Raw genomic sequence first — 21,081 nt, forward strand, 5'->3', positions numbered from 1 at the left:
TGAAGGAAGGAACAGCGCCTGGAAAGAGGGTCCCTGAGGTAGAACTGAGACGTCCCTTTAAAAACACCGTAACGAGTTTATTCCCACACGATTAGACCGGCACCCTGCGTCTGTCGGGCCGACCGACCTGGCCCTCGAAGGTCCCCCTCAGCCGAACCGCTGCATCCTTCTTCCAGTAGTTTATTTGATCCAACACGTTTTTTAATCTTTCGGACGAAAAAAGGCTAACTTCTTAAATTGAGCACCCTCCAGCGGGCCCTGTGCAGGCGCGGGAGACAGAGCAGGGAAGGACAGGGCCGTCCCAGCCTTCCAGGAGCCAACAGTCTGGGCAGGGAGGCAGGCTTTTAACGACGACTCGCACAATCACTTAAATACAACCGTGGTGAAACGCACCAGAGGGACACGCGGCGGTCTGAGGGGGCGAGGCTGACCTGGTCTGTAGTCCAGGCAGAGGGAACAATGCTCTGGGACCCAGCGGGAGTGGGAGGCCATTGGAGAAAACCATCAGCTTTAGGTGTAATGAGCATCCGGAGGAGGGCGGGAGAGCACTAAGCGGGCTTGAAAAGGTAAGCAGTGGCTGGAGCGCAGGGATGCACTGAGTCAAGGCAGGAAAGAATGGATTTGGCCTCTAGAGCACAGGTTCCTGTCCCAGAGGTCCCGGAGACTATTTCAAGGGCTACGTGAGGTTTAGCCTATTTTCATAACAATCCTAAACTGTTACTTACCTTTTCACTCTCATTCACTAAAAAAAGTACACTGGCGTTTTCCTGAAGCTACATGACGTGCACTGACATCGTCCCCACAGCTAATGGAACGTGTTCTTGTGTCTTCCTGTGTATTAAATTGTTCTCAGTTTTGAGTTCTAGTACAATAAATACCTGTGGCTTATAACCTACATAAGGGAAAGCTTTATAGAGTCCTTAATAATTTTTAAGAGATCCTGAGACCAAAAATTTTGAGAACCGCTGCTCTAGAGTCCTAAGGAGGTGAATGCCTTGTGTCTTTTCAGAAAGCGTTTCAGCGGCTCAGTGGAGAGAGACTGGAGGGAGCAGGGACAGAGGGCCTACAATTTTGGGGAGTTATTTCAGTAGCTTAGACCAGAGAGGATGGTGGCTTCCCCAGGATGGTGGTGAGCTGGCCTCACTCTGTTTTCTAGAAGAGAAATAAAAAGGAGGTGAGGAATTCAGGGTTTTAGAAAGCACGGTGAAGTGCTCATGGTCAGTCCAGAGACAAGTGAACGTCATGGGCACAGAGGTGGCAGCAGAAAGAGGCTAACATTTTCTGTGTATTTTAAGCCTGGCAGATACTGCACCAAGTGCTTTTGCTCCTGCATCCTTCAAAGGAGATGCCCTATCTCGTTAAATCCTTCCAACAGCCCTCTGAGGCTCTGCTGACCAGTACGGTAGCCACCACTCACCACAAATGCTCACTGTTGAGCATCTGAAATGTGGCTAGTCCAAACAGGTTTAAAATAAACCACTGCTTTTGAAGACTTAGGATGGAGAAAACATTATAATTTCTTATACTGATGACATGTTGCCATGCCAACATTTTGGATATATTAGATATCTTTTACCTTTTTAATGCAGTCCCTAGACTATGTATTTAACTTTACATATGTGCCTTGTGTTATATTTCTATAGGACATCACTGCCTAAGTCATTTTCCCCCCCTTAGAAAAGGGGGGAAAACACCCAAGGAAACAGGTGTAGCCTGTTTGAAGTGGCAGGATTTAATGCAGGTCTGTGTGAATTCCAGGGCTGGATTCTGCCCACCAGGCCAGCAGCCTCCCTCTTGGGTGAGGAGTTGGGGAAAGGGGATAAAATGAGAAGGGAAAAATAAAGGAAAGTGGAGTGTTGTTACCTTTTCCATTGAATTCTGTGTGGTCAGGTAGGCAACTGTGGAGAGAGATTGAGAAGAGATGGGATGGGGGAGCAGTAGGGCAGAGGGATGAGTGTCAGACTTCTGGGAGAAGGCAGATAATGCCTTGCCTCTCAAGGGTCCCAGTCTGGGTGGGGCTCACACTCACCGGCCCAGCTCAGTGCCTTCAGGAGTCCAAGGAGGAGAAAGGCAGACAGGAAGAGGCCGATGCCATCCTCCAGAGAGGGGCCAGAGAAACCTGGCAGGCAGAAGGGGCAAGAGAGTGAGTCTGAAATTCCCAGGCACATCCCCCACCCCCACCCCATTTCTCTGTCCTCCAGGCTCTTACCAGCCACCTGCAGGGTGACCTCAGCGCTGCGCCCCAGGGCAGGCAGGCTGGGGTGGTGGACCCGGCAGGCATAGCGGGCCCCATGCTGCTCACTGGTGACCGGGGGCGGCTGCAGATGTGCGTAGAGGCTCACAGAGCCATCTGAGTGATGTCTCGGGGCCGAGAGCCACCTCTGGCCCTCAGCCTTCTGAGAGCGGCCCTCTGGGCCACCCCGAAGCTCCCACTCCACCTCCAGGCCCTGGGAGGGGTAGAAGTGGGACACAAGGCAGAGCAGCTCTGGGGGCGCCTCCCCTGGAGCAGCCCACACCAGAGCCGCTGGTGTCAGGGTCACCGTGGGGGTTTCTGGGGAGAGAGGAAGAAAGGAGCATGGGGAATTGATCTACACAGTCCTCCCTGGAGTCCCTGTGTGCCCTCTGGCTTCCCCAGAACTGAGAGGGGTTTAGGGTTTTCCTCCCAGGGTGGGGAACCCACCATCTCCCCATTGGTGTTTCGCAGGAATCTCCATGCCATGTCCCCAGCCTCAGGGACCCCTTCTCCTTCAGATTTGGGAATCTCCATCCCAAAGCCCCTTAGATCCCTAGGAACCCTTTACCCCTTGCCCCTCTGACTTCCAGGGACCCCAGTCTATCTCCCCGTATTCACCCAGTAGCCTTTCCTCCACTATCCTCCCATCCTGGAGTGCCCACAATCCTAGTGACCATCGTCTACCCATGAGAACCCCCATCCCCTCACTCACTCTGTACAGCAAGCTCCAGGGTGATCTGCCCTTGTAGGTATGGTAGGTGAACAGTAGCCAGATAGGTGCCCTCCTGGGAGGGCTGAACTGCAGGCAGCCAGAAGGTCCCATTTCCAGTCCATGGTCCCCAGGGCTCGTCATCATCCCAAGCAGCAAATGCCACTGACCCCTCTCGGGCAGCTGGCACCTGCCCATTCAGTCCAGGAGTCACAGCTAGCAGCAGGTGCCCCTTACCCAGATGCTGGCGTCGCCACTCCAGCCCAAAGGGAGGCGGACCTGGGGCTAGAGAAGTAGCAGCCTTGGAGGTGAGGGGCACGTAGGCAAAGCTCAAGTCCAGCAAGGCATCTTGTCCCATTTGGATGCGAGGGATGGGGGTGTGAGTGAAGACAGTTAGGACAGCTGGGGATGGTGCGGAGAGAAGGGTAGGGAGGGGAAGAGAAAGAAAGAGGAAAAAATAGAGAAATTGGGTTATGGGGAGGACTTAACTCTTAATTTACCCATCCCTCCAAGGACACTTCCTTGGACACTCGCCACCTCCCAGCCCTCCCTGCAAATCCCCTTTGCCCTGGGACTGTGTGGGATCCACTGTGGCTCAGAATGAGCAGAGAGGTCTCGAGGTGAATAAGTGCAGCCTTTAAAGGCTGCTCGGAACACACAGCCCGTACTGCACCAGCCCTGGGGACAGAGGGATCTGAGGGAACTTGTGACACTACCTGAACCAGCCCACCAGTCTCCACATCCATCCTTGAAGAGCCAGGCCTTTCTTAGTTTGCTGGTGAAGACAGTGATGACTCATGACTGTCAATCCTGTGGTGCTATACAGAGCATTTACTAACTCTGGAAGGTTCCGGCTCTAGACTAAACCTGAACAGACCTCTGGGCTCTGCTGAGGCAAGTATAGGCTGGTTAAGTGCCTGGGGCATGACTGCCCTGATCAATCCCAATTCAGCAGCTGTTATATGGCCTTGGGCCAGGTAGTTTACTCTTCAGTTTCCTATTCTCCTAAATAGGGATAATGATGATGCTGCAAGCACCATCCCAAGGAGTTGTAGTAGTGAAGGTTAAGTCATTTAATATCTGCTACTGATCTGGGTAACAAAGACACCTATATATAAAAGCTGCTTAGAATAGTGCCTGGAACACAGTACGTCTATAGAAGTGTTTGCTGTGATTACAGCCAGTCATTTGCCAGACAAACATAACATGTCCCAACTCAACAGCATCTCTAGAACATCCCCTGGCCCAGCTCCAGTGCTGGTCTTCCCTCCCTTAAATGATCACCACCAGCCCCCAGGCACTAAAGGCAAGCATTTGCAACCCCTAAGATTCCTTCTAATTCATTCATTCGACTAATATTGATTGAGGACCTAGGATGTTCAAAGTTGATGAGAGTGGTGAACAAGAGAGGCAGCCCCTGCCCTCAAACTGTGCAGTCTAATAAGAAAGACAGACTGCCAAATATAACGTGCTATGTGCCATCCCCACCAGGCCCTAATTCTGTCTCCCAGATAGATGTTACATTTGTTTCTGACTCAAGTGCTCATCGATATACATTTGGACAGTTAGAGCAGCCTCCTCTCAGATCTCACTCTCCTTCATTTCATCCCCCTCACTATAACCAAATAACGTGGATACAAGTCTGACCTAGGCACTTGCCTGTTTAAAAATCCCAGTTACCTAAGAAGCTAGCAACTAAAAGCAGAGGCTGGAGCTAGATGGCCCAGGTTCAATCCCTAGCCTTGCTTCTTATAAGTTGTGTGTCCCTGGACAAGTTACCTAACTGCTCTGTCTCATATTTCTTCATCTGTGACATGGGTATAACATCAGTACCTAGTTCTTATGGTTGTTCAGAGGAATAAATAAGATTATGCCTATAAAGTGCTTAGAACAGGAGTTAGTGTATAGAAAATGTTTAGCTGTTACTATTTTCATTACTGTCATCATCATGGTGAAGGATTTGCAGGGTATCTTGGAAAAATGACTTAATCTCTGTTTTTCCCATTAGTCCAATGACTGATCCTTGCCTACCTTTTGTAGGAATCAAGTAAAATAACAGGCTTTTGGAAAAATGGCACACACATACATACACATACACATGAAACTTCTGATGATTCCCTACCACTTATAAACCTGAGCTTTCAAGGAACTTGTTAATCTAGCCCCCAACCTCCCTTTCCAGACTTCTCTTGCACCCTAAGAACCAGCCATGGAGAAGCCCTCTCTATGACCAGTAGAAAATCTGTTGTCACTGGGCTTTTCTTCGCTTTGTTTGACTGCCAGAAATGTCTGGGTCTTCCAAGTGGAAGTAATTTTTTTTCCCTCTTGTGATTATTCTTGTTTTTTGGCTGTGCCACTTGGCTTGCAGAATCTTAGTTCTATAACCAGAGATTGAACCGGAGCCCTTGGCAGTGAAAGCATAGGAGAGTCCTAACCACTAAACCACCAGGGAATTCCCTACTTTATGTAACTTTTAATCCTAGCTTCTAAGGCCTACAAAGTTAAACTTCTCTGAACATCATAGGATTGTTTTCGTTCAAGAGAGTAAAAAAAGTAAGCAATTTATTTATTTATTTAGTTTAGTTTATTTAAATCCAGAAACACACTTTTGAATTGTATGAATCAATCTGTAGAATTAATAAACAAATCTTAAGCTAACAGTGCTGTTTAATATGGGTTATTGAAGCAATTTTAGACCTGCATTCCACAACCTGGACTCTGTAAAAATATAAATGTAAACACATTTTAAACACAACAAGGCCAGAACCTGTTGGTAAAGAAATTTCTACTGTTTCACAGTTTGTATTATATAGGTCTATGCTTTTCTGTTAAAAGTGAATGACAACAACTATTTTAGGGTATTACTGAAAAAATTTAAACCCAAATCTAATCAAGCCTCTAGCTCTAACTATCAATGTATAGAAAACATGGAGGGAGAAGGAACACAGGAAATGACAGGATGAGGAAACAACTGGTCAAATATAGAATATGGGAACATCTACAGAACAAATGACAGATCATAGCATTTAAAGGGATGGAGCAATTACAATAAAAGAGACTTAAGAGATAAAACTGCTATGGACGGGATGTTTGTGGCTCTGCCTTACCCAACCCCCAATTCATATGTTGAAGTCCTAACCTGCAATGTGACTGTATTTGAGGACAGGAAGTTGAAGGAGGTGATACAAGTTAATGAGGTCTTAGGTAAGCCCTAATCTGATAGAGCTGGTGCCCTTGTAAGAAGAGGAAGAAATAGCAAAGCTCTCTCTCTCTTCCCTCCCTGTGAGGACACAGCCAGAAGGCAGCCATCTGTAACCACAAGGGGAGAGTTCTCACCAGACATCAGCCATGTTAGCACACTGATCTTGGACTTCTAGCCTCCAGAGCTGTGAGAAAATAAATCCCTGTTGTTTAAGCCTTCCAGTCTACGATATTTTGTGATGGCAGCCCAAGCAGATTCAACAACCAAAGAGAAAATACAGACATCTTTTTGATCCTGATTTAAACAAATCAATTGTAAAATAGCATCCCTGAGACAATTGGGAAAAATTTAGTATGGGCCAGAAATTAAACCATATTAAGGAATTATTATTTGTTTTGTTAGGTATGATAATGCTGTTGTGTGTAGGGAGGATGTTAAAGTCCTGATGTAATAGAGATGTTTACTGAAGTACTTATGAGTAAATTAATATGATGGGACACACTTAAAAACACTTCCAAAAAAGAACAGAAGATTGGAGGAGGACAGGTATAACAATTTGGTAGGGCTTCCCCGGTGATCCAGTGGTTGAGAATCTCCTTTACAATGCAGGGAGCACAGGTTCAATCCCTGGTCCAGAAAGACCCCACATGCTTTTGAGTAACTAAACCCATGTGCCGTAATTACTACTAAGTCTGCACTGTGGAGCCTGTGCTCTGCAACCAGAGAACCGGCCGCAGTGAGAAGCCCTCACACTGCCACTGAGACAAGCCCCCGCCCAGCAGCGAAGACCCAGCACAGCCAAAAATAATAAATAAGAAATGTTACTCCCATTAACAAATGTGGTAAATGTAACAACTATATAAGTAGGTATATGGTGTATGGTGGGTTCATTTTCCTCTTCTACTTTAGTGTATCATTGAAACTTTCTATAATAATTGTAAAAGAATGATGAGAAACAGTACACACACAAAGTATATTAAGAAAGTGTATTTGTCAACAAACATTTTAGAGTACTCAATAAATTATTTGGTAAGAAATAAAGTATAAATAAATCCATACTAGCAAAATTATTGATCTGTGACCCTGGAAAGAGTCCATTTTTAATTTTACATTAAAAAAAAAAAAACAACTTTCATTTTCTTAAATCCCTAATCAAGCAAGAATGTTTGAAAAGGAAGCCTGAGCACAGCAACTGGTTCTCACCCTGGCGGTGGATGAGCTGCAGTAACATCCTCACCTGGTCACGCCCTGGCTCCCTATCTGCACTGCTTTCAGAGCTCAAGTCACGTTCTGCTCTACAATGCAGTTCAGTTCAGTTCAGTTCAGTCCCTCAGTCATGTCCGACTCTTTGCGACCCCATGAATCGCAGCACGCCAGGCCTCCCTGTCCATCACCAACTCCCGGAGTTTACTCAAACTCATGCCCATCGAGTCGGTGATGCCATCCAGCCATCTCATCCTCTGTCGTCCCCTTCTCCTCCTGCCCCCAATCCCTCCCAGCATCAGGGTCTTTTCCAATGTGTCAACTCTTAGCATGAGGTAGCCAAAGTATTGGAGTTTCAGCTTCAACATCAGTCCTTCCAATGAACACCCAGGACTGATCTCCTTTAGGATGGACTGGTTGGATCTCCTTGCAGTCCAAGAGACTCTCAAGAGCCTTCTCCAACACCATAGTTCAAAAGCATCAATTTTTCGGCGCTCAGCTTTCTTCACAGTCCAACTCTCACATCCATACATGACCACCGGAAAAACCATAGCCTTGACCAGATGGACCTTTGTTGGCAAAGTAACGTCTCTGCTTTTTAATATGCTATCTAGGTTGGTCATAACTTTCCTTCCAAGGAGTAAGGGTCTTTTAATTTCATGGCTGCAGTCACCATCCACAGTGATTTTGGAGCCCCCAAAAATGAAGTCTGACCCTGTTTCCACTGTCTCCCCATCTATTTCCCATTAGGTGATGGGACCAGATGCCATGATCTTAGTTTTCTGAATGTTGAGCTTTAAGCCAACTTTTTCACTCTCCTCTTTCACTTTCATCAAGAGGCTTTTTAGTTTGTCTTCACTTTCTGCCATAAGGTTGGTGTCATCTGCATATCTGAGGTTATTGATATTTCTCCCGGCAATCTTGATTCCAGCTTGTGCTTCTTCCAGCCCAGTGTTTCTCATGATGTACTCTGCATATAAGTTAAATAAGCAGGGTGACAATATATAGCCTTGACGTACTCCTTTTCCTATTTGGAACCAGTCTCTTGTTCCATGTCCAGTTCTAACTGTTGCTTCCTGACCTGCATACAGGTTTCTCAAGAGGCAGGTCAGGTGGTCTGGTATTCCCATCTCTTTAAGAATTTTCCAGAGTTTATTGTGGTCCACACAGTCGAAGGCTTTGGCATAGTCAATAAAGCAGAAATAGATGTTTTTCTGGAACTTTCTTGCTTTTTTGATGATCCAACGGATATTGGTAATTTGATCTCTGGTTCCTCTGCCTTTTCTAAAACCAGCTTGAACATCTGGAAGTTCTCGGTTCACACATTGCTGAAGCCTGGCTTGGAGAATTTTGAGCATTACTTTACTAGCATGTGAGATGAGTGCAATTGTGTGGTAGTTTGAGCATTCTTTGGGATTGCCTTTCTTAGGGATTGGAATGAAAACTGACCTTTTCCAGTCCTGTGACCACTGCTGAGTTTTCCAAATTTGCTGGCATATTGCGTGCAGCACTTTCACAGCATCATCTTTCAGGATTTGAAATAGCTCAACTGGAATTCCATCACATTCACTAGCTTTGTTCGTAGTGATGCTTTCTAAGGCCCACTTGACTTCGCAGCTGCTGCGCGGGCACAGGAGGGCCGAGAGGAGCTATTCCACGTTCAAGGTCAGGAGGGGCAGCCGTGAGAAGATACCCCTCATCTAAGGTAAGGAGCAGTGGCTCCGCTTTGCTGAAGCAGCCGTGAAGAGATACCCCACGTCCAAGGTAAGAGAAACCCAAGTGAGATGGTAGGTGTCACAAGAGGGCATCAGAGGGCAGACACACTAAAACCATCATCACAGAAAACTAGCCAATCTGATCACAGGACCACAGTCTTGTCTAACTCAATGAAACTAAGCCATGCCATGTGGGGCCACCCAAGATTGTCGGGTGATGGTGGAGAGTTCTGACAGAATGTGGTCCACTGGAGAAGGGAATGGCAAACCACTTCACTATTCTTGCCTTGAGAACCCCATGAACAGTATGAGAAGGCAAAATGATAGGATACTGAAAGAGGAACTCCCCAGGTCGGTAGGTGCCCAATATGCTACCGGAGATCAGTGGAGAAATAACTCCAGAAAGAATGAAGGGATGGAGCCAAAGCAAAAACAACACCCAGTTGTGGATGGGACTGGTGATAGAAGCAAGGTCCGATGCTGTAAAGAGTAATATGGCATAGGAACCTGGAATGTTAGGTTCATGAATCAAGGCAAATTGGAAGTGGTCAAACAGGAGATGGCAAGAGTGAATGTCGACATTCTAGGAATCAGCGAACTAAAATGGACTGGAATGGGTGAATTTAATTCAGATGACCATTATATCTACTCTACAATTAACCCATGACAAATCTGATGAGAACGTTTCTGAAAGTAGACTCTACATCTGATCACCTCTGTGACCCTTAATTGTGTTCAAGGCCACCCCAGAGATTCTGATTTAATTCACCTGGAGTAAAATTTTTAAGGATTCTTATTTGCAGACTGAACTGAGAACTACAGGGCCCTAATTTATTCTTGGTGATAAGAAACATTTATTAAATCAGTGAATAAATTAACAAAGTGTTTCCCTTGATTGTCACAACAACGGGAATGCAGATGGGAAATGCCATCCACATTTTACAGTTGGAAAAGCAGATTCAGAGAAAAAGGGACATTCTTACCCTAACTCATGAAACCAACAGCCTTAGAAATATCCCTCCCCACTAGAGACAACTACTGTTCCCACAAGGAGCAGTTTGCCTCTGTCCCTGCCCTGGGCAAGGTCTAGGGACAAAGAATGGAGGTGGAAGCAGAGGTGAGGATTGTGTAGTGGGTGCTGAGTCCCATGGGTGATTCTCTCAGTGAGGAGAATGTCAGGGAGAAGTTATTAGGGAAGGCAGGGTGTAGCGCTCAGTAGTGGTTGACCAGCAGGTCAGGCTGTATCATTTCCATAAAATCACACAATGTTTAAGAATTGCCAAGGACTCTGTTCCCATCACCCTCCAGAGAAGAGCTCCAAGAAACCCAAATCCAGGTCGCATCTTCCCCACTTTTGCTTTATCCGCCCACTCCCTGCGCCCAAGACCCGAAAAGTGCCCAACCCCTGGGCCTCGAACAGGGTTACACAATGCGGCAAGTGGTCCTTGCAGCCAGAACGACCAGGTCCCCCGCCGCTTCCCTTCCACGAACTCATTCAATGACCACAGAGTCAATGCATCATCAGGAGCCATAAGAGGAGTCTGTCAGGGGAGGTTAACTGGCTTGAGGGCAAGAGCCTGTCCTTTCCTGATTGCTGCAGCGCCGGATGTGGGTGCGGGTGGGGCGTGAAGGCAGTTGGTTGGTTTTTTTTAAAACAGGGTGAACAGCAAAGGTGGCGCCTAGCAAGATCTCGGAGGAAAGGAGCAAAGTTCTGCTTCTGAGACCCTCCCAAGCCCTTCGCCTAGCGAGTTGCTTAAGGTCTGCTGCTGCTGCTAAGTCGCTTCAGTCATATCCGACTCTGTGCGACCCCACAGATGGCAGCCTACCAGGCTCCTCTGCCCACGGGATTCTCTAAGCAAGAATACTGGAGTGGGTTGCCATTTCCTTCTCCATTCTTAGGGTCAGGTGTCCGGAACCCCTGCGTCTCTCCAAAACCCCGCCCCAAAACGCATTTTATTTTAGATTAGGTTGGGACTAGATGAAGCGGTAAAGACATTTTAACTGGAACTGAACTGCCTAGATTTACAAATAAAGAAACGGAGACCCGACTGGGGAAGCGACTCGCTGAAGTCCGCAGAGCGAGTTAACGGCTGATATGGACCCTTACAATCTACCCAGTAATCTCCCATTCCCCTCTGTAGCTACCTGTTGCCATGGTGATGAGAGCAGGCTCCGGCTGAGGCTCCGACTGTGGTCGAAGGAGGCTGGAGAGGCTGAGGAATGGGCTAGACATGCTGACCATGAGCCAAGTCCCGTCCAGGGCCCGCGGGCAGCTCTGCTCCGGGGTCAAGCCGCTGAGCCATTTGGCCGAGGCTGGGAGCGGGACGTAGAAGCTCATCTCGCAGCGTGGCGCGGGGGCGTCCCGGGGATACCGCCTGAAGGCGGCCTGAAGGGCGCCCGCGGGGTCTGTGAACGCAGAGAGAGGAGCTGCAGGCGTTGACTTTCAAAGGTGCAAACTAGCCGGTCGTGAGAGACTGAGAGGGAGGATCGTTTCACTTTACAGCTGGGGGAAACTGAGGCCCGAGGTCACTTAGACCCAAAGGGCTGGGGGGTTTCGGGGGAGGCAACAGAGTTGGGAGCGAGTCCGGAATGACTCACCGTGAACTTTAAGGTAGCGCTCTGGGGCGAGGTCCGGTCGGGGAGGTGGGCTCTCGGTGCCCTGGCGCAGCAGCAGGGCAGCGGGTTTCTTGGCCAACTTGCCCCCACCCGCATCCTCCACGAACCAGCACTCAATCACCGCTGGTCTGGCCGAGACAGCGGTCGCCAAGCCTGGGGAGAGGGGGCGCGAGTGAGGGCATGGCCCCAACCTCAGGTGATCCGACCTCCCCCATCCCCGGACGTGGCGGGGCTCACCTCCCACCGTTCCCTGTGCAAAGAGTCACGGGGGTCGCTCACCCAAAGCCACAGCGAGGAGCAGGGACAGGCGCTTCATGGCGCTCGGATTTCTCAGCTCCGAAGCCGCCTCTTCCTCCTTTCACTTTCACTTTCCTCCAAAGGCCAGCAGGTGGGGCGGAGGAAATCCCCTCTCAGGTTACGCGAAAGCTCGTGGGAGGCAGGTTCTCTCCCCGCCTTCCCCCCTCCCCTGCGCCGGGCGGGGATCCCGAAACATCCTCTCCAGTTGGGGAGTTCCAGTCTGGGGACCTCAGCCCCGCCCAGCCCTCCTGGACCACCCAGCGCCGCAGAGTCCGGGAGCCTTCCCACACCCGAGGCGCCCCCACCTGTCCCCCCAACCCCGAATCCACTTCCCTGAGAACCATTACTCCACCTTCCCCCACCTGTGCCAGGTCCCAAGCAGACACATCGGGGTTGTCGGGAAGCCAAATGAAATGACCAATAAATATTTTAATCACTGTTTAGAAAAAATAAGATTTAAAATAAAAACCTGTACTCCTACGACTTAGTCCCTTCTTGTCTCCATTCCCCCCTCTCCCCAGTGAGAATTGAGTTGGGGGACCTCCAAAGTGGGGGAGGAGAGATTAGGGTAGAAATAAAGGGCACATCCTTTTGGGGGGCAGGCTATATTCTAGGACAAGGGTGGGGCTCTAAGGCCTGGTCCCCACAACTACACAAACACAGACTTCAGGTACAGACTACAACCACCTGACCCTTGACCCAGTGACTCCTGGATGCTCAACAAGCCCCCTCACCCCCACCCCCACCCCCACCCCACATGCGCCCTACTCGGGAGCTGGGGCTTCTGTGCACCCATCTGCAGGGAAGGAAGGGCTGAGTTACAGGGATACTTTGGGGAGGAGGGGCTGAGGAGTGGAATGGGGTAGCCCATGGTGCGACGCGGTTCCCCCTCCAGGATATATATACAAGTCCATAGAGACAGGAAGTGTGTTGGGACACCACCTAGGGTCCACAGCGCCCCAGAGTCGTGATCCCTAATCTCTCTTCCCGGAAAGCTACCCCAGTGGGCCGCCCCTTCAGTTTGCTCCGCCGCCCCCACTGAAGCCCATTTCCACTTTGTGGACACTTAGCGGGGACCAGACGCATCGGCTGGACGGGGGCGTGGCCCCACTCGCCTCGTCGCCGCTGCCCCCGCCGCCTCCGGGGGACTCTCTCTTGGGCTGCAAGGCCGGTCCGCTGGGCCCGCCCCCGGGGCCCGGTCCAGCCCCGCCCCCTCCGCCTAAGTGGTGCCGTCGCTCACAGTGTCCCCGGTGGCGCATGAAGCTGTCTCGCCACATGAACTTCTTAGCACAGACACTGCACTCGTAGGGCTTGAGACCTGTGTGCGTCTTCATGTGCTCCGTCAGGTGATGCTTCATCTTGAACTTTTTGTTGCACACGGGGCAGTCAAAGGGCCGCAGGTTGAGGTGCATGTTCACATGACGATCTCGCATGCTCTTGTGGGAGAAGGCTTTCCCGCAGTGGCACAGAAAGATCTTATTTCCATCCCCACTGCCTGTCCCTCCAGGGGTCCCGCTGGTACCACCTGGCCCTCCCAGGGCCCCTGCCGATGTGCCCCCCAGGGTCACCGCCCCGTGTTCAGCTTGGTTCCCTGGTGGCTGTGAGGAGGAGGAGGAGGAGGATGAAGAGGATGGGAAGACTAGGATCTGGTTGCCCTGCATGTCCAGTGGGAGCAGGGGCCTTGGAGGGTGAGCAGGAGCATAGGATGAAGGGGTTGGTCCCCCTGAATCATCAAGCCCTGCCCCAGGACCCCCACCTTCATAGGGACTAAAGTCATTGGAGGACTCACAGAAATTGACCTGCTCCTCTCCCTTGTCGGGAGGCTCAGACAGGGTCCGGACATCACTTATGCTAAGGGTAGCCTCAGGTCCTCCTCCTGCTGGAACCCCGGAGCCACCCCCCAGCTCTTCATCTTCATCATCCTCACAGGTCAACACCAAGTCTTCCTCCTCCTCATCCTCTTCCAGGTCTGGGTCTTGAGGAGCCAGGGGTGCCGATGCCGGGCAGTTTCCACCCCGCTTCACATACACCCAGTGTTTCTGTGGCACAATGCTGGGGGGTGCATAGGTGGGCCGGCGGAGCCCAGCCCCAGGGACCACTGCACCCCTCCCATCCCCGCCGTCATCACACAGCTCATCTGCCTCCAGCAGCAGTTTGCCAGAGGTAGCACCCCCACTGCCAACCACAGGGGAGGGGAATACAGGGCCGCCCGCGCGGCGCTCCCCACTGCCCGCTGCAGAAGCTGCAAAGGCCTCCTGGGAGGAAGATGAGAAATCAGTGGACTCCCGGGGGCTGAAGTAGTTGCTGCTGCTGGGGGATTGATTCTCACTGGCCCGGCTGGAGGCATGGGAGCGCACAGAGCTCACAGTGGCAGGGGCCACCGTGCCCCCACTCCCTGAGGGGACCCCAGCACCAGGGACAGTGACGGACGTGGCTGCAGCAGTGGTGACGGTGGTGGTGGCGGCTGAGGCCCGGCCTTCTCGGAGGAGTTCAGTGCATTTATCCACGATGTGCCACATTTGGAGCACGGACCCCACTGTGAGGAAGTTAACAATGTCAGCAGCGGCCATGCTGAGGCGGCCAGTGTAAGCTGAAGCCAAAACAGTCTCAAAGGCTCCTGGGTCCATGACGCTGGGCAGCGAGATGGAAGTCATGCCCTTGAGTAGGACCTGGTCGTGGAAGTAAGGGGAAGAGGCAGCCAGGACAGCACGATGAGCCCGGAACTCCCGTCCCTGCACCCGGATGGACACATCACAGAGCTGGCCCTGCAGCCGCTGCTGATTGAGAGACTCCAGGAGGGCACTGGTCACCTCTGGGAAGGACACATGCACCACCGCCGCTGCAGGCAGGGGCAGTGGTGGCGGGGCCAGTGATAGAGGCAGGGGGAGTGCTGCCCCGCTGGGAGACAGAGGAGATGGCTCCATGGTGTGGAGGGAAGGGGTACCCCCCCAGCCACAGGAACAAGGGAAGGAGAAGGGCGGCCGGGGGGGTCTCTGGAAAGAAAAAGAGAGACGAATGATAACATCTCATAATGACACAGCCCTTTACAGTTTAAAAACACATTACATTTATTATCTGGGTAACCCCCTACAAGGATACTATAAGGTAGGCACTCCTCTCAACCCCATTTGACAGATGAGAAAACTGAGGCTCAGAAAGATTAAGAGGTTATTCAAGGTCACACCATTAAGTGGCAGCACCCACAAACGCAGGAGTCCTAACTCCAAATCCAGTGCTCTTTCTTTGGAGGTTAGAGAAATAAGGTACTCCTGGGGACTGGGATGACTCCCCTCAGAAATTCCCATTTGCCTGAGAGCCCGACTTAATAAAATTTACCTTACTGGGGTTTTGTACACTTTTCTTGCGGGGGGGGGGGGGTGGGGGCCGGTCGGTTCTGGCATCGAAAACCATTTTCCTTTAGGCCATGCCCCTGGCTGGCCACGCCCCTTGCCCCCAGTTATCCCTAATCGCCCATCTCAAGACCCGCCCCGTGGCCTTTTGGCTCCGCCCCTGAGTACCCCCGCCTACATAGGACCCCGCCCCCCTCTGCTCCGCCCCAAGCGGTACTTCGACCTCCTCTCCCACCCGGAAGGCGCCCCCCAACCCCGCGCGTCCCCGCTTACCGGGCCGCGCGCCCCCGGGCCCCCCCCGCCCCTCACTCGGCGGCCAGAGCCGCAGCCTGGGCCCCTCCCGCCGCCATCTTGCGCCGACTCCCTCCGCCCTCCGCCTCCGCTCCGCCTCCCGCCCCTCAGGCTTTAAAGGCACAGGCGGGCACCCCGCCCGAGCCGCTGGGCAATACTCGGCCGACTCGGCCACTTCTCCTTTAAAGAACGGCTGCTTCATTCCACCTTAAAGGTTCCACGTTTCGTACGCCGCTAAAGACTCGGGACTCGGGTCTGCCGAAGCTCTCATTCCCCTTTAATTTGGTAAGCCTGCCTCTTCCTATTGGCGATGGGTCTAGGCCTTCGCTGCTTGGGCTCCGCCCCTGAACTGTGGCCATTAGCGCGTTTACGAAGTCTAACGGCCCTGGTCGCCCAGCTTCTGACAGTCCTCCTGAAGCCCCGCCCCCCACCTCTGGTCCTGGATTGGCTAGATAACCTTAAGTCGGCCCCTGATTGGCTTTTTTATTGCTGCCGCTCGAGTGGGAAAGAAAAGCACATTCAGGAGGCAGAAGCACATTTTAGTGCCTTGCAGAGGGCAAGGAGGCCTGAGGATGAGAAAAACTCCAACAGATGCGTGAAGGCAGCTGGACAGGGCAGATCCAGGGCTGTCCCGGGGGAACGGCTAACCGTGAGCCAGAGAACAGCTGGTGCCAATCACCAGCTGGTGAAGGCGGGACAAGGAAAAGACAGGAATACAATAAGAAAAGAACTTTATTGTTTATTAATGTTTCTGTGTAAAACCTAAGCTTTGTTGTTGTTGTTGTTGTTTTTAAAAAGAAACCACCAAAAGGCGATTAGCTCAGTCCATCCCTTCCTCAGTCATGTGCTTCCTACCATCCTCCAAATACCATCCCAAACATTTTGGGGGCAGGGGGGAGGGGGAGGTGGTTAATCAGAGTCTGAGAGCACGATGATCTCCTCGGGATCACACTGTGTGGCCACACTCATCTGCAGGGGAGTGAGAGACAAAGAGTCAGAAAGGTCTGGAACATAGTGGAGGAGAAGCCAAGGGAAGGACTTTATCAGAGATCAAAACTTAGGGTGGGAAAAAAGAGGGAGGAGGTAATGGGTGCAACATTCAGACAGAGAACCCCAAATGAATAATGAAAGACAATGAAGTTAGGAAACACAGCCACCCCCTCTTACCTTATAAGTACCAGGCCTGGAGGGTTGTGACTGGGGAGTGTGGGACACCCGGGTTGGAAATGGGCTACAGAGGGAGCTGGTCACCAAGCCATGGCTAGGAGAGTCCACCCTTGTGGAAGAATCAGCAACTGGAGCCATAGAAGCCAAGGGGGAAGGCGGGCTGGGCAAGGTATGTGTCTTCTGCCCGTTCTTCTTCTGCACTGCCCTTTGCATTTCCACATGGCTAAAGACAGAAACACACATGGGAGGAGGGGTGTGTGGAGCCTGAGGCTGGAGGGGGAGCGTGCAGTTTTTCCCCAGACTCCTTTCTACAATATTTCTCTCAGAAAGCCCCTTCAGTCCCTCCATGGCTTCCCTCTTTCTCCTGTTGCTGTTACCTCTTTCCTAATGGCCCAGCTTCTGTTTGCTTCTCCTTCCGAGATTTCTTGCGGGGGGGACTGGAATCCCCCCAGGTGTGAGGAGAGATGCCTCCGTTGAAGGAAGTGGAGGTGACCATGGCGGCCCCATTCTCCAACACAGTGGTGAGGAGGTCCTCTGATTTCTTGGAAGAGGAAATGTCCCTCTCCTCAGGGGAAGGGGTTGTATCCAGGGGCAAGGCTTCAATCTCTAGCTCGAAGAGCTGAGACATAGGGCTCTCTTCCTCCAGGGGCAACTCCTCGAGGTGCTCTTCCCTGCTTTCAGCAACTACATTAGAGGGGGCTGGGGGCTCTTCTGCCAGTAAAGATGGTGACTCTGTGAGTCTTTTGTTTTGCTGCTCCTCTGAGGACCCACTGTTCCCTTTATGAGGTTCCAGGTTCTTTTCAGTGGAGATCGCTAGTGGGGACATGGGGCTCTTATCTCCATTCTTCCCTGGAAAAAAGGAAAAGAGCAGACTGGCAGCAAAAGAACTGGGGGAAAGAAAACTGCCGAGAGGACACTGAGAGTAAGAGGAAGAAGGAAAGGATCTCAAAGAGGGGGCTCGTGCCCAACAGAGCAGAGAGCTGACACGAGAAGACTGTTTCCTTGACATACCTGCTTCCTCCTCCTCCTCCTCTTCATCGTCCCCCTGACCTTCCTTCATCTGTTCCAGATCCTCCTCTTCTTCGGAATCTGTGGCCTCATCTTCTTCCTCCTCATCTTCCTCCTCTTCCTCCTCCTCTTCTTCTTCTTCCTCCTCCTCTTCACTTTCCTCATCTTCTTCATCATCGATCTCAGCCTTGGAAGTGGTAGGACACTCCTGGGATGCCATCCCACTAGGGCCCTGCAGAGGACAAAGGAGTTTCCTGAAGGAATCTGTTGCCCCATTCTCAAAGAAATGCTTCTTGCATTCCTGCTGCACACGCCATGATCAGTCACCCCAGACTCCCTCCTGGCCAGTGCAGGGGAAGGACAAGGTCTCTCCTTTCATACCTCACCAGAATCCAACGAGGATTTGGCGGTATCTTCAGAATGGGAAGAGGTGGCCTGGGGGAGCCGGGCTCTTCTCTTCTGTCTCTCGCTCTCCTCACTCTTGTCTTGCATCATTGCGTACTTAGAGATGACCTCATCCAGCCGGCTCATAGCCAAGCTCCGGTTCTCCCGCAGGCGCCGGGCCAGGACAGGATCTGACAGTGCGGGATCAATGCCTGTGTGGGAATATATAAAGTCAATGTAGTCACCCACAACTCTAGAAGAAGGAACTAAAGAGATGCCCGCTCACCACACACACCTGACAAACGAAGGTTACCAAGGAGCATCTCATTAATGCCTACCTGGCCTATAGTCATCTGTGAGGTGACAGCCAAAGTTGTAGATGAGATCCAGGTGGCGACGCTCCTGTAACCTGATGCCCACATCTCGGAAGGCATCCTGAGCCATGAGCTGGAGCTGCTGTCGGGGGAGGCCAAGGCTGTGCCGAGCAGCTGCCTTCTCTACGGCCCGCAGTACATCGCCATAGTCAGGGAAGGTATCAGGCCCTGGCTTGTTGATGAGCCGCTCAATGCGCCTGTTGACCTCTGGGTAGCGGGTACCACGGTAGGGGATGCGCTGCTCTATGACTCGGCCTGTCAGTGAAGAGCAGTCTTTCAGCTCACACAGCCGCCCAAAGAGACGGATCAGCTTACGCTTCAACCTTGCTTCCTGCAGGTAAGTGGAGTCTGGGTCATCCAATTCTGAGAGATCCAACTCCTTTTCTTGCAGTCGCCGGATCTCTGCCACATACAGTGCCAGCAGCTGCTCCAAGCGCTGGATCTGCCGCCGTGAACCACGGGGCCTTGGGGCCTCAGAGGCAGTGGTCTCAGCATTTGGGTCCGAGGAGGGGTCTGTGGGAGGGTTATTCCCAGAGGGTTCACTAGAGGTGGTGGCAGCAGGGGCCAGGTTCAGCTTCTTCTTGGCTGAGTGGGCCTTGAGAACCGTGCAGAGCTCATTAATGTAGACATAGAGCTTAGCTGGCCGGTTCTGGGCCCGAGAGAGGACCCGAGAGAGGATGTTGCAGAACTCCGCTGAGGCCAAAAACAGAGGGTGGGCTCGCTGCTGCCGGTTATAGAGGAACGGGACCACCTCAGGGTGGTCCGCCGTCTGCGTCTTACACAGTTCAAGGAACTGGAAGGTTCACGGGGGAAAAGGGAGGGGAAAAAGATAAAGGATAGGGTTGAGAGAAAGGTGAGGTGGGGTTAGTGGGGGAGAAAGGACAGGAGAGCCAATCAGCCATCCCCCTCCCTGGGGCACGACAGTCTTCTCCCCTAAAGCTCACCTCTTCAAACAGCTTCTCATTCTCCAACTTGTAGCATTTCTTGCCGCCCGAACTACTGCTTCCTCCAGCCCCATGGGGCTGAGAGGAGCCAGGGGCTTCTGCCCTGGGTGAAGCCGGATTAGGGGGTGGGTGGGAGGGCCCTGGCTGAGCAGCTGCTTCATCTTCATCATCATCATCCAGCACGATGATGCTGTTAGCGGTGGCCATAGGGGATCAAATCCCCCGGAGGGAGGAAGTGTTGGGGATTTCGTAATTCCTGCTGGAAGGGGATGGGGACTCAGACAAGAGCCCCTCCAGCATCGCCCCATCCCTTCATCTCACACGTTTTCCAGTCTTCTTGGGTTTCAAAAGCACCCAGCCATTCCCAACAGTGTCCTCATTGCCTAGCTTCAGCAAGCATTAGTACTATTATGTTTTTCTGGCCCTTTACTGTGGGAGTTTCAAAGCTTCTGAAAACCTTAAGTCCCACCCCCACCTATATCCGGTCTTTTTCAGTATCGTTTTCCCACTATTTCTCAGAGTTGGCAAGTTGATTCTTCCTCTCAACCCCTGGACGACCTCTCACGCTGCACTCCAGATTTCCTTGACATCCCCTCGAACAGATACCACAGCCCCGCTGGCACCACCGTTCTCCCTGTTCGCTCTCTCTCACACATATCAAATCTATACCCTCACCCCATTCCGAAAGATAACCCCAACTCGGAGGCCCTCTGAGAAGGAGGTTCCCTCCCAACAACCCATTCCCTTTTCTCCTACTTAAATTATCTCTATATTCCACCCTCTGATGGGTCTCCTCAAACCGAAGCGTTAGGTTGAAGATATTTCACCTCAAGTCCCCTCCTTCTCACCCCACCCTAATTTCCCCCATTCTCTCTCAGTGACCTGTAACCGATCGTGAGCTCCACGCTGGGCTCTCCCGATTCCTCTCAGATTCCAGCCCTGAGTCCAGTCCTTCCCCTAAATGAGCTTCCCGCCAAGTCCCCCTCCCCCAGTTCAGCCCCTGGCCGCCCCACTCCCCTTCAGGGATAGGAAGGAAGATCCCACAGCTTGCCCCGCAGACTCAGCGCCCGGGACTCCCCAGTACCTCTCCCTCGACATTCCTGCCCCCGCCTTCGCTCCCCACACCGTCCGGCCCCCACCTCAGAAACGGTCTCTCGAGGCGACCCTCTCCGCTGATCTCAGAACCTCACATGGTTCCCTCCGTCTTCCTTCCCCCTCCCACCGCGGGCCCTACTCCGTACCGGAAGCCGCGGAGTTTCCGCCCACACGCCCTGGGCGCGGCCATGTTGTCGCACGGAATCCAGTGTCCCGTGAGGCAGGAAGAAAGGTAGGACGGCCCCACCTAGAGCCTCCAGTGCCGCCCACATAGTCTGCGGCTCCTTTCACCCTGACCTGCAGGGGGCGGATTTGTCGCCGCTGGGCGTCCTAAATAACTGGGGGCCGCCATTTTGCCGTACGACTCTGGCTACGCCGGGACTGGGGCGCGCCGTCTGTGGAGCTCTTTTCACCCGGTGCTTCCGCGACTCCGCCAATCAGAAACTTCCCGCATCCCGGCCCAACCACCGGCTAGTCGCGTGCGGGGAGGACT

General features: G+C 52.1%; 3 protein-coding genes across 5 annotated transcripts; all 3 read right to left on the reverse strand.

Moving 5' to 3' along the window:
* Window positions 1-56: 56 nt before the first annotated feature.
* TAPBP (TAP binding protein) lies at window positions 57-12,116 on the reverse strand. The gene is made up of 8 exons (XM_061146430.1): window positions 11,958-12,116; window positions 11,661-11,831; window positions 11,208-11,468; window positions 2,946-3,344; window positions 2,210-2,551; window positions 2,030-2,119; window positions 1,864-1,898; window positions 57-1,152 (listed from the first exon to the last, which is right to left on the reverse strand). The coding sequence occupies exons 1-8, from the start codon at window positions 11,992-11,994 to the stop codon at window positions 1,141-1,143; spliced, it is 1,347 nt and encodes a 448-aa protein (XP_061002413.1). The 5' UTR covers window positions 11,995-12,116; the 3' UTR covers window positions 57-1,140.
* Window positions 12,117-12,384: 268 nt separating this feature from the next.
* ZBTB22 (zinc finger and BTB domain containing 22) lies at window positions 12,385-15,686 on the reverse strand. Its single transcript, XM_061146428.1, has 2 exons — window positions 15,599-15,686; window positions 12,385-14,968 (listed from the first exon to the last, which is right to left on the reverse strand). The coding sequence occupies exon 2, from the start codon at window positions 14,897-14,899 to the stop codon at window positions 12,992-12,994; it is 1,908 nt and encodes a 635-aa protein (XP_061002411.1). The 5' UTR covers window positions 14,900-14,968; window positions 15,599-15,686; the 3' UTR covers window positions 12,385-12,991.
* Window positions 15,687-16,330: 644 nt separating this feature from the next.
* Window positions 16,331-20,727, reverse strand: DAXX (death domain associated protein). 3 transcript variants are annotated; one of them, XM_061146432.1, is made up of 8 exons: window positions 20,633-20,727; window positions 19,494-19,752; window positions 18,514-19,342; window positions 18,173-18,387; window positions 17,795-18,023; window positions 17,161-17,632; window positions 16,784-17,006; window positions 16,331-16,585 (listed from the first exon to the last, which is right to left on the reverse strand). In XM_061146432.1, exons 2-8 carry the CDS (start codon window positions 19,698-19,700, stop codon window positions 16,526-16,528), a joined length of 2,235 nt encoding a protein of 744 aa, XP_061002415.1. In that variant the 5' UTR covers window positions 19,701-19,752; window positions 20,633-20,727; the 3' UTR covers window positions 16,331-16,525. The 3 variants fall into 3 exon arrangements, with proteins under 3 accessions (XP_061002415.1, XP_061002416.1, XP_061002414.1); XM_061146433.1 differs by having other exon boundaries at window positions 19,494-19,749; window positions 20,633-20,713; XM_061146431.1 differs by lacking the exon at window positions 20,633-20,727 and having other exon boundaries at window positions 19,494-20,386.
* Window positions 20,728-21,081: the final 354 nt, after the last annotated feature.

The sequence above is a fragment of the Dama dama genome, chromosome 7, assembly GCF_033118175.1.
Source record: "Dama dama isolate Ldn47 chromosome 7, ASM3311817v1, whole genome shotgun sequence".
NCBI classification, from domain to species: Eukaryota; Metazoa; Chordata; class Mammalia; order Artiodactyla; family Cervidae; genus Dama; species Dama dama.